Source organism: Thermobia domestica, chromosome 5 (assembly GCF_964235325.1).
Source record: "Thermobia domestica chromosome 5, izTheDome1.hap1.1, whole genome shotgun sequence".
In the NCBI taxonomy this organism is placed as follows: domain Eukaryota; kingdom Metazoa; phylum Arthropoda; class Insecta; order Zygentoma; family Lepismatidae; genus Thermobia; species Thermobia domestica.
In genome coordinates, this window is record NC_137458.1 from 112,470,528 (window position 1) to 112,483,993 (window position 13,466).

The window sequence follows — 13,466 nt, forward strand, 5'->3', positions numbered from 1 at the left end:
CCCTTACCACGAATTTTGTAGGGAAGGAATCTTCTGTTTATCCCAAGTCATTCGTGAAACACGCATTGCTCTACTACATAATTCCTAGAAAACTCTCCGATCTTATCTACAAGCAACTGGATTGTAAAAATAATAATAAGATAACAAACAAAAATAAATAAATAAAATAAAATAAGGTTAAATTTTTCCATTTCAGAAAAATATACATTCAGTATCTTCTCACACAATGGCATTCAAAATTCCATTTTTTAAATTAACTCATTAATCTCATTTTTCTAATACATACCTCATAGCGCCAACGATTTTTTTATAAGCAAGTATTTCTTTTTCCTTAGTACAGAACTATTTTTCCTTATATTTTCTATATTTCTGGTTCAATTTCTTCTTAGTTTCTCAAACTACAGCAGAAGACAGTAGGAAAGCTGTCGAAATATTTCTAGTAATATAAAAGTCAGCTAGTAACATAAACATCAATGAGAATCATAGTGAAGTAACGTACACAGCACTGGCACCTATTTAAGTTGGCCATTCTCTTCCATCCCATCTTTGGTTCTACAGGAAATACTCAGCCTATACCAGTATCCAACTTGCGGAGTAACAACAGCACATAGCTGTAGACAGTGATTTCAAACGGTGGCCCACGGGAAATTTCCTCCAAGGACATATCTCCTATCATGCTCAATGCGGATTCCTAGTATTTTTGCAGTACTACTTTTCACCACCAATGTATTCAAATTTTCTCTCGGAAGAAATCTGATATCATCCAATAAATCCATCTCGTCATGTTACATCTGTTACGCTAATCTAATTCGCTACGCTAATCTCATTAAAATCATCCCTCAACAATTCCTTAATGTGCATAGCGACTACTAAAACTACAAAAGTTTTCTAGGATTCCCACCAGAAAGCAATTTACTGTGGATAGAGAAAAAGAGTTATTTCGAGATCAGCTTGCAACTGTTCTCCGTGCTGGTTCACTAGGTAACTGACTCATAATCAAGACATTTTGAAGGGAAGGAATTTTCTGTTTATTTTTAAATTGCATAAAGTATTTGCTAAATACGTATACATATTAGATCTTTTCAATTAAATAAATCTGTAGTACATATCAAATTTTAAATAAATTTTAAATGTCTGTTCCACCTTCACAGCGTCCTAGCGTAGCAGAACTATGAAATCTGTAGACGATCTCATAGTAATTTCTATATGGCTGAATGAAAGAAGTTCATTGTGTTTCGAGTAACCCATGTGGCTCTCGAACTTAGAAACATGGTTGCAGTTTCTCAGCCATTGTACGTGTGAGATATAACGTTCAGGAAGTAAAATGTGTATTTCAGACATTTTCTTCATGTACTGTTTCAGAAACTCAAAGACTCAGTCTCCTTCCCTCGTAACCACAGAACAGTATCCAAATGATGCCAACAACCAACCCTCCCGGCACCATAACCTTTCAATATGTCCTTTGACGTAGTTGAATGTTCAAAACTTCCCAATGTAATCATTGGTAGGTGATGTATACTTTACTGAAAGTAAGAAATTCGTTGTTCCATTGAACGTGGTACCGAAAAGAAGTGATGTGAAGTCGAACAGGGGTTCAATCTAGGAGCAATCCGCACATTTTAATGGGGTGCAGGCAACTGACGTGGTTCGCGTTGCTTTCCCGAAAATCCACCACCACTTTTCCCGCCACAAATAGCCGCACTCCAGCTGTTCATGTCGGCGGAAACACATCACTCTACTTAATTTCGGGACAAATCCTGTATTTAATCAGCTGCTGGGAAATCCAGCAGATAAACGTTTAGATACTACATTGCAACAAGAGATTAAAAACAAAAGTCACTCGTAAAATCTATTGTTCTAAGATTTTCTTTTCAATTATTTTGCATTAGCAACACTAACAGTATAAATTTAGATATTACAAAACAAAAAGTGACGGAAGCAGGTATCAAGAAAATGGAATTTACTTACCAATTATACCTCAGCAAAGCTAAAGTCGTTGCAATGTAGGGCAGCATGAAGTATAATGAGAACTGGTGAGTCTTCCACAAATCTCCATACATTTCATATGAATTAAAAACAGCTATGGACAATGCAATTACAAGAGACTGGCCTGCTTCTAATCCATTAATGCCAGCTAGGATATTAATGGCATTTGTACAGAATACTGCTAACATTCCCATATAAATGTAGTACAAAATCCCTGCAAAGAAAAAAAAACGTTAAAGATCAAAAACAAAAAATAAAAACTTTATATATAAAAGCTTTTCCTAGGAAATTTCATAAATACAAATCAAATATTATTTTAAAAGCTTTATCATTCGCCTTAAAAGCAAGTTGAGGTTCACATCCTGGTTATTTATTACCTTCCTGAATATGAACAAAAACTATCATTGAATATAATGAAATTAAACGAGTTACCACACTACCATATTAGTACGTTAACAACTACACTACTTTGTCCGTTTCCGATTCAACCACGCGCTTTTGTTGTTGCAGTCGGTGTCCAATCAAATTAGATCTGTTACAGCTGGACGAACTATAGACCAGATATGGAACACCGGTTTCTGTCTGACTGTACTGATCTGACTGTGCTACCTATTCCTTCAACTACATGTTTTTCACACTTGAAGTTGGTATTCAGTCAACTCAAATTATGAGCGTCTCCGCCAGGAAGAAAGTGCGCCTCCGAATATCTTGGGTATTATACTCGTATGAAATATATCAAGCTGTAAGTGCTTACATAAAAGGAATAACAAATGTAATATCTGTAGTTAAGCAATACAAGTATATGTAGCTGTATGAAAGTTGATATGTTTTAAAGATATTATAATAAGAATAAAAGAATTACGTTATTTCCTTAATCTCACAACCCTATTCCATTTTTCTTTCTTTAAAAAGATGATATGATCCTTTTATCCTTATTATCATTATTCCTAAAACATTTAACTTGTATGTGGCTATCAATGCAACGTATATTACAACTAATCAATTGACACAAGATTCACTTATTGTTCCTATCTATTAACTAATTCTATGTAAGCACTTGATCTTGATCTTCGGTCTATTTCATCTCCTACACCTTGCAACTAATAATTTACTTAATTGTAGAGGATGAAAATTAAGACAAAATAGAAAACGAAAATCATAGATAGAAAGGAAATAAACACGTTCGTAATTTTAATGGGCAATACTTTTGTGGAAATAGAACAGGAAAGTTCAAAAACAAAATCAAATTTTATATATATATATATAAAAGATATTGCATATTGTTGGTAAATTTCGCTGACTACTTTTCTATTTTTTATTAATTACGAATGAATTTCAGGTATTCCACGGAACGAAATTGACGCCACCGTCAATCCATTTGGCCTGTATTTCCAAGCGAATGATAATTTTAATTGAAAGAGCTAATGTATTGTCAGAGTCTAAATTGTTATTTAACATATTAAAGATTGTTTACCTAAATTCAGTGCTGTGACCTGAAGCCAGGACGAAAACAGAGAAAGTCCTCCCTGCTGATCTAGGGGTTAGATCGCGTGCCTTCGCTGCACGTCGTTCACGCTTTGATTTTCGGTGGAAGAGCATTGAACACATCACAGTGGTTCGCATCCCACCTTAACCGGTCGTGAACGTCCCATTATAGCCCTATGCATCCTTTTTAAACATGTAACTTGCAGTACAATTTTAAGTCTTCGAAGTTCACCCTTCACACAATAATTTGAATCAATAAATTAAGTTTTTTTTCTTTTTTACACATACACACACACACACACACACACACACACATATATATATATATATATATATATATATATATATATATATATATATATTAAAACTAAACCTTTATGAAGGAAGATCATATCGATACCCATAAACTGTTTTCTGAATTATGCCTTTCTCCTTTCTTTTACTTTAAGGAAGTACTTGAGATTCTGTAAACATAAATTTTGCCTGGCCACAGATTGTTGATGGGTTGATTGATGAGGTGAGAAATGCTTCAAATAAGAGACAGTCCATTCAAGAACATGATTTAGATGTTGTATTACATTTTGCGAAATTTTTGTTACGTGTGGTAGGTCGATCGGTATCAGTGGATATCTGGTTTATCGAATTACTATGGAGACAGTTGCATAGATTGAGTTGTAGTCTAATTAAAGTGTGTCCTTAATATAACACTCATAATATGTGTTTTTACAGAATCATACGGAAGATGCTTCAGCAATAAACGAGTTTTGTAGCCACTGTTTACCTTAGTAACCACATGTTAATCTTACATATATGATAGATACGACATCGCTCATCGCTTAATTTATCCGACGACTTTATTATATAACTAAGTATAAATAACGACTTTCTTTTAATTAAACGTAACTAAACAGGTGAAGTAAAAATGACTGTCACTGACAAACAGTTTTATTTCTTTATTTCTATTTTTATTATTTTAAAGGAGAATCAGTCAGCAGTTTTCTTTCTTTTCTTTCTCAAATGGCCATGCAACCAATATATTCACATACGATTAAGACGGAAGTATCCAAATACAAAGAAATCCCTCATATACATACTTAGAAACTAGTCAGTTTCACTCATACATAACTCGAAAAGAATATACAATTACAAAGAACAAGTGAACCTTTAGCTTTGGAGCATATGGTTTTACCTTGTAGCATGGTGGCTGGTTTAAACCAAAGTGGCTTATACCAGCTATTAAAAAAAAAAAAAAAAAAAAGTTTAAACCAAAAGACGAAAAATGTTTGTAAAAATGTAAGGGTTCGTAAAATCTTGATGAACACACATTTGTGGGTTATCACGTTTCACCTCCCGCATATTATTCGTATTATATTCAGACTTAAATTTCCCATTCATTACTCAAAGTAATTATACTACAAAAGCACCTTTTTTTTTATAAGTTTATGAATGTTTCTTTTATGATGTTTTTATAGTTAGTTAATATTGTTATGCAATTGCAATCAAATAAAAATTCTAAATATTGTTTCGTTTAATGTTTACTGTTGATAAAAATACATCGAAATGTCGTACTTTTTCTGGAGGGACGGGGTCATACAAACTCCACAAGAAGGATTTATTGAAATCAGAAGTATCTTTCGTATCTATTTATGTATAAATTGTCAGAGCCAAAGTGGACTCAAATAATTCGTATCTTTATTCACTTTTCTTACTCATATGCAAATTAAGTCGTCGTATTTCTTGAACTTGGACTAATAAAAGTTGTAGTGAACTAACTTGGACTAAATTAGTTCTTCTGTACTCTGCAGTACTTTGAAATTGTCCATATGTAATTCTGTATAATAGTTTCACTTGTGCAGTTGTTTATTTTTTAACATTTACAGTGCACTACCTCCTCCTCAAATGACTCTTGACAATTATATTAACAAGTATGCAAAGATCAGTACAACGTATTTTTATCAGGAGTCCTTCGTGAGTAAGTCGGCAGACGTATCGCGTTTGTGGCCAATTAGTCCCGGTTTTGAGTTCAAATGGAGGATTATTTCTCTCGGATGTAGGCCGAGAAACGGTTTGGATTCCGCTTTAAGCTTATGTAACCCCTTCCAGCATAACCCGATTGTTTCATACCTCCGTGGCTAAGCGGTTAGCGTACGCGCCTTTGGCGTGGGAGGCCCGGGTTCGATTCCCGGCGGGAGCTCATGTGGTTCGGATTCCACGTTAATCAGTAGGTCCACGTCTCATATAGCCTTGCTGCTGAACGGGACGTTAAAATCAACTCAACTCAACCGATTGTTTCATAATAACACCAAGGCGAAACAAACTTATTTCTGTCCATATGTGATATAAATACATAGAGCTAATTATTTAAACCAAAAAAAAAACTGGTTTAAACAAAAAACTTTTTTTTCAATAAAAAACATGGTTTTTGCCAACCTGCCTTGTAGGTTAATGGTAGTGACGGAGTTACAAGTAATTATGAGAGAACATCATTCGGTTTGATTGATTGATTTTGAGTTTTACGTCCCGTTCAGCAGCGAGGCTATATGAGACGTGGACCTACTAATTAACGTGGAATCCGAACCACATGAGCTCCCGCCGGGAGAACATCATTCGGATGGCAATGTGGAAGAAAATAAAAATATACCAAAATATGGCATACGTATGAGATTGGTATATAACCAAGTTTTGGGACAGAACCTTCACTTATTTTACTTTTATTCAATTTACTATTAAGGTATTATTTATACTTCTTAAATCAAAAATTCAACCACAGAAAAAAAAATAGCTAGCTGTTTGTGCATCTTTGCGTCTGAAAACTGCAACACCAAAGCATATGTACGTGTGAGTGTAATGAAATTTATAACACAGATTAGTCACACGGCTATACCGAAATTACTAAACCTTTAAAAGTGAACAAAACCTCTAACTCTGAAAATTCAATACCATATGTAATGAGAGTCTCTACACGCCGTGTTATTGAATTAAACGGGTGTTAATTATGTTCTTGAGGAATCACCTGCCATGCAGCTTGTATGCGAGTCCGCAATATATCAACAAGTGACGAATAAAGCGCCGACTAACCATATCCCACATATGCTTAATGTTCATCATACCAGGCAACCGTTCAGTCCAAGGAGGCAGGCCGGATCTGAACGTCGGTACAAGATGCGTTACGACCATTTGGACATCTGTCATCTCGTGGCATGGTTACATTCCGCGTGTAACTGCCCATAATTCCTCAAACGTTTGCACATCCCGACATACACGTGGCCTCGCATTGTCCTATTGAAATACGGCGTGCGGAACTGTCTGACAGAAGAATATGACTTCAGGCGCCAAATTTCCTGATGCAGCAGTCATTGTTGAAGCTGCTCTCAACGTGTAGCTGTCGAAAGTACGTATTGTACCCAATGGCATGCCATACAATTACCCGTGTTCGGCCGTTATCACGCTGAACAATGCACTCATCACGACAGAGCCTAGCGTCTTACTAGCCATCACCTACGAACAGAATAAATAGAGATCGTCCAAAAACACTACGATATTCCACACCGTATGCTAGTGACGGTGTTCACGCGCATATGGTAGAAAGAGGTATTTGTCATTCTGAACCGACGGAAAGGCATGCATACGGCCAGTACAGCGTTCAGCAGACGCTATCGAACCGTCGACACAGGTAAGTCCACACTTGTTATCGTACTCCAGCGTTGAGCTAACACTCATTACAAAGAACAAGAACTGCAAAATCTTGAACGACGGTGCAAGGCCCGTTACGACCATTTGAACATCTGTCATCCAATGGTATGGTTAGATTCCGCGTTTCACTACTTAATCGTTACTGCATAAGGTTCTTTTCTGTCCATTGTTTCCACATATGTGTCGCTGTCATGGTAGAATGCCTTGTATGCACACCAACTTTGCGTTTACAGAAATTTTCCCGTAGACCTAAAATACAGCCCCGCTCAAATCCAATCATCTGTTTGTATTACTCTATGAGATCAGCCAAGCATAGTGACGGTTTCTCACACGCTTCCAGGTCGCTTGTTTACGATTCACAACCTGAGTGCTGCGTAAACCACTCTCTTGCGGTACTACTTACAGCACCGAACCAACGACGATGCTGGGATCACTCATGCGCCATCCTATTGAAATTCTAATTGTTCTAACGCCATATCCTCCTGTACAAATCATGTGAGTTTGGACACATTCTCGTTATTCATTCTTGATGTTGCACTTTTCACTAACAGCAGTGTACTGTGTGTTCACAGACTATAACCATGAAATCCCATTGAAACCTTACCTAAATCAACAGCAAATCCGCACCACGGCCTTAAAGGTTTAGGCACTATAACTGTTGTCGAATTAAAATTGACGTAATACACCATCAACAGAGGTAAAGATGCTATAGTAGGAAGTAACAGTTTATGTCGCCACCTAAGATCCAAAACATCATCGGCAAACCCTAGCAGCAGCATACAGCAAATGGATAACATTGATGCAATCATTTCCACAAACTGAAAAATACATTACATAAAACACTTAAGACTATTTTTAAAAATTAATAATCTAGTTTACATTTTATTTATTTATTTATTATGATTATTTTACGTGTACAAGCAAATAATGATATTATTAATACATTCTAAATTAGCATCTTTTCCACGCCATCGCGTTGGCGGCGGTAACCAAAGCTTTTTAAATTGTAACCTGACCGCGGATGTTGGGGTTATGCAATTCTCGTCGAATTATGATTGTAGAAACAGATTATCTCAGATAATCAACTATACCAGGGAACGAAGGGAAACCGCACTCCCAATCAACTAACACATGCCATTGAGTCTGATAATGTACGTGATACCTCTACATTGTAAAACGAGAGGAAGTCCATCGAGAATCCCCACTGGAAGAGAGCGATGGTCACGGCTCTTCTCTACATGGCGACTTCCACGTACCATAGGGTCTGGAAGGAGATGTCAGATTTTTCAACGTGCCGGTGATACCTCAACACGTAAAAGAGAGAGAGAAAGACCCGTATTGCATGGACGAGCCTGCTACGAGTGCCGACCTCTCTCAAATGACCATATCTTTAAAGCTATGCAGCCTACATCAGTCACTGGCTCTGGTAATGTACGGTGTAACTCTACCGTAAATAGAGGATATTCCGAATTGCTTGACGATCCGACCAGGAGGTTTAATTTACTGCTTAAAGAGAGACCGAATGGCGACAGGTGCCGATTCCAGGGATCTGGGTAAATGTTTCTGATCCCAGAGGAAGGGAGAAATCTTTCTAGGATAACGGATAGCATCAAACCCAAATGGTGACTTTACACATACCATTTGAACCGGGATGAGAAATGGGAGTATTTCGAAGTACTCTTACACAGAAAGTTGTCGCTATAGTACGATAGAGTTACGCAGGGCCGGGCTCGCCTGGGGTTCTCACATTAGGTTGGACTCTGGCGGGCTGTGATCAAATCATGGGATACGGTAGCTGGTACTTGTACTGGCGGGAGATAAGCCAGCGTTAAAACACTCCGACAACATGCCTGCACACCATGGTAGACCTTCACTCGCTAGCAAGGTTGCCTCGACCAGTAGGTTAACTGTTCTTCGGTCTGGCCGCGTGTAGGCGTATCCCACTCCCGCTAGCAATAGGAAATTACAAGCTTAAGAGGTCGAGGGGCAACCTTCGAAGGTGCACTTCAGCACGAGGACTAGAGCAGTCCAATGACGGGAGAATCACGGGCTGAGTGGTAACCAGAACCAGCCTATTAAATTAGGCCGACAGGCTGCAGCATGTCATTTGAGTTGTGAAATACGTAGCGGTAGAACACTCCATCTTTAATGTCCCAGATGATAACTGTGTTCTGCAGCCAGCTGTGTTGCATTAGCTCTACGTTTTGTAGGTGTCAGAGTATCATGTTGTTAGTGAAACACAGTTGAGAGTGAACCACTACTGGAATGGAAAAGTACATCATGGCTCTTTTCAATGCACGATCTTCGTACAACCGAATAATGAAGCAGTGTCCGAAAAATACTCTAACCATCGGAGTTACCACAGAAAAAATGTGACCAGGCAAACATAAATGGAACTCAGGTAGAAACATTTGACAACCAAAGAAAACCGTTTAAAGTTACAAATAAAGTTGTCGCCTGAGGTTCTTTGTGGAATTCGTCGACTGGCAAGACAGGAAAATCTAACAGATTACATGGTGGTGGTAGTCCAGAGATTACATCTGGCGCACATCGTGTCACCCATTTATTTAATTCCTGGCGTAGCCTACGGTTTGTAACTAGGAGCTGGTTCACAACCTCCTCACGTGCCGCAATGCTGAACTTTAGATGAACTGCCCCAAACTGTAAAAAAACACTTGTCGGGGTCAAAATAGAAAATTGTCCTCACATTGGATGAGACAAACATTAGCTAAGTGTAATGATGACATCTGGCAATTACGTACCCTGAAATCTCTTGCAAGGCACATACCGAGTTCTATCGCCAATGCAGAGAAAGTCTCCTGCAAGGTATCATCATTATCGTCGCCAGATACGGTTACGGGGAGATGTTGAACATACGTAAAGTGGCAACTCTATCCATTACGACTTTGGAACTCACTAAAGAAATAATAAACACTTCTGACCAGAGTATATGCCCTTGTTTATTAAAAACTAAATTACAGTGTAATGGCTTCGACAACTTAATGTTGTCTTCATCAGACACTAACTGAAAGAGATATCTTAGAGCATAGATATTTATACTAAAAGTATAAACTATTAAATATAACAATATATAAAGCTCTATATAAGTATAATTATATACAATATTAAACTATATATAATATTAAATATATGAATATAAAAAACATATAAATATGTTCAATCTTGTTCCTTTACTTCAATTTGTTCCAATAATTTGTTAATACATGAGCTATGGGATAAATAATTGGCTTATTATTATTACCAGCTTTTCTCATTCTGAGTGATTGAACATGTCTGTCTCTCATGTCATATTATATATCTACGTGCAATTTCGTGAGTTAATGACATGCAATTTCATTTTTAAAAATGTGGCAATCACCGGCCCGCATTTGACTCACTTATACTAGAGTTCGTCACACTTGGCAACCGCTATTCATCCCTTGTTTATCAATTTTCTACTCTTTGTATATAGCCTAATTAAAATAAGTTTTGTTTGCTGATCATTTTGGTAAATATATCTGAAAAATTAACTGAGTGGAACTAGTAGTTGTCACGGTAATGAACACTGTCAACAGAACTTTTGCTTTGTTTATTAATACCGTACTGTAAATCTCGCTCTCTCGTTAGCTACACTCTGGTGTGGTGAATCATAAGTTATCAAAAATATTTTGTTAATAAATATACAAAAACGTGTAAATATATATATATATATATATATATATATATATATATATATATATATATATATAAAATTTAAGCTTCCTTACCAAGCACAAATTTTAAAATATAAATACCCTATGATCTTATCGTACCATTGGCATAAACAATCACATAACATTTATCGAGCAGTCATGGGGTTATTTCATTTGCGGTTTTTCTTTTTATCATAATATTATAATCCTTGGCTAACTTTTGTTTAATGCTGTATTTTAGACTGCTTCATTTTAAAATGATATCGAAACTAGGAAAGACCTCAAATTATTATTCTTAGCAGATACAGTACTTTGTATTACAAGAAAATCTTTATAATACGCAGTGAAAATAGGTTTCTTCAATACTGATGCAGAAAATGGAATGCATCTTATACGTCCATAAAGACAGTAATTTCCACTAAAATTCTTCAATTTATGTTACAAAAAAAAAAAAAAAAAAAGTTACTTGTTCGCCATATGAACGAGTTTCGTTTGAATGAAGTGATATCCCCTCACTTGATACTCAAACCTTCTGGTATTAGTAAGGAGATTTAGAGCAGACATGGAATATAATTTTGCGATACTTAATTGATTGCAGAAAAACGCCTCTTACTATCTTATCTACCATATTACCATTTCTACTGTCTCAGCAATCAACGTTAAAACTGGGAGTGGTTGATTTCTGCCTCTTCAAGAAAGAGAAAAGATGGTACTTATTCTTAGGTCGGTAAATCGAATAACAAAAATAAATAAATAAAACGCTTTTCGCTCTCCCATCATATTTGTTATAAGTAGATAAACAATGAAATCGGAAGTTGTACTGGATTTCTACCACTTCTGGTCTTACAAGGGAAGTTCGGGAGAAAGTACTCGCCTGCAGAGAAACTAAACATGTCACTTGAAGGACTAATTCCTGCTCATTACAAGAAGCTAATAAAATTCTTGTACGGTTTAGAACTGTTCGAGAGATTCAACTTGGAAGTTTATATGAAAAAAATTGCGCATTTAAACGCGTTAAGTACATCATTATTAGCAACGAATATTGACAAACAAATTGAAATATATCGGAGGTTTAAAAAAAAATGTTTCGCAATAACTAACGGGCTTTTTAGTTAAAATCAGTCATTATACTGTTCACAATAAGGATAGGTTAGAGATAGTGCGACCATACGTCCAGTTTTGATCGGGACAATCCAGGCCGTTCTGTCAATAGATGAAAAAAATAGTATTTGTCCCGTTTTATGCAAGTGAAAGAAGTAAATAACAAATCCAATATCTTTATTCAATGTGTCTTTCCTTTTCCAGAAGTATCGAATTACTTGACCCCACCCTGTAACAGAGAAAGAGGAGGGGGAGCTTTGATATAAGGGCGCTGATAATAACAAAGGTAAACCTAAGTCCAGGGTTCCTAATTCTACACCAGTAGCAATCAAAGCCATATTCTTTTCCCTTTTTGCCATTTAATATCTAATTTTCATATTCATTCTTACATCTTTAAAGTAAATTGTATGTAGGGAGAAGAAATTTAAACGCGGAATTTATTAACACCAAATTTCTTACGGACATGGCGAGAAATACTGGCGGCTTGGCACCTGGCGGGCGAGGGTGTTGGGAACACTGCAAGATTATATTTTATAGCTTATATACAGTATAAATGTATTAGGTATTGCTAAGGTAAACAGGAACTAATTTACGCATTGACCTGTTTCTCATTTCTCATGACTTTTAAAAAGCCAGAACTTTCCCGCTTTCAGCTGAAAATTTTATGGTCACTCTAGTTAGAGATAAAAATTGATCACTGTTGTTCTTCTGTCCTATGATGAAATGGCGCAGGCAAAAGACTTTCTTGCACTATAAACATTTTATATGGGCGATTCCGTTGCATCGGTCAAGGGAACAGTTTACATAACCAAAGCGAAAAGCAAATTCGATAAGTGATTCAAAAAGTATACAATTTGTAAGGCAACCTGTCCTGTGGAACACGAACTGAAACAATTCAATGTATCACGGTGATCAGAACTGATTCACTAGCATGGGCACGAACATTATTTGATCGTTTCGTTGGTACATCATAACGTCCGGATGAAGAAGTTTCATACTATGTACAAATCTCCTGCCATAATCTTTGATTGGTCGCAATCCAAACGTACATCAAATGGTTGTACAATCGTGTGCAGCTCTTTGGTATATTCTCAACCATTACGTCTTTGTTATCCGTCATCCAACCTGCAATGGACAATTTGTTTGTGAATGGATCCCAGTGATCAAGCAGTAGCTAGTTCAAAGCATCAGGTTTCGCTATGAAAGAGAAAACTGGAAAATAACGGTAGGTCGCTAGGAGGCGCAATCGTGTATTTAACGTTGAATCTCGCGAAAAGTTCTCAACCGTACAGGATATGTATTAACTTGTTGTAATCACATGAATTGGTCTTTCAAATGGCATGCTTAGTTAACCTGCAGGCAAGTACTTTCTCCCAAACTTCCCTTGTTAGTAGAGAGTTCAAGCTGGAAATGAAATATATTCTTGGGATGCTGAATAGATTGTAGGAAACCGCTTCTCGCTAACTATTACCGTTTGTCATCTACGCTGACCAATATTAGAACAGAAAA

The 13,466-nt window shown here is 36.6% G+C and overlaps 1 protein-coding gene across 1 annotated transcript in view; it reads right to left on the minus strand.

Annotated features, from left to right (window-relative positions):
* Alg7 (Alg7 dolichyl-phosphate N-acetylglucosaminephosphotransferase) overlaps window positions 1-13,466 on the minus strand; it is a 109,978-nt gene that overhangs the window by 85,672 nt on the left and 10,840 nt on the right. The window contains exons 3-4 of the mRNA XM_081758879.1: window positions 7,769-7,982; window positions 1,969-2,200 (exon numbers count right to left, since the gene is read on the minus strand). Coding sequence (XP_081615005.1) covers window positions 1,969-2,200; window positions 7,769-7,982 — 446 coding nt within the window. The remainder of the gene's footprint in view (window positions 1-1,968; window positions 2,201-7,768; window positions 7,983-13,466) is intronic.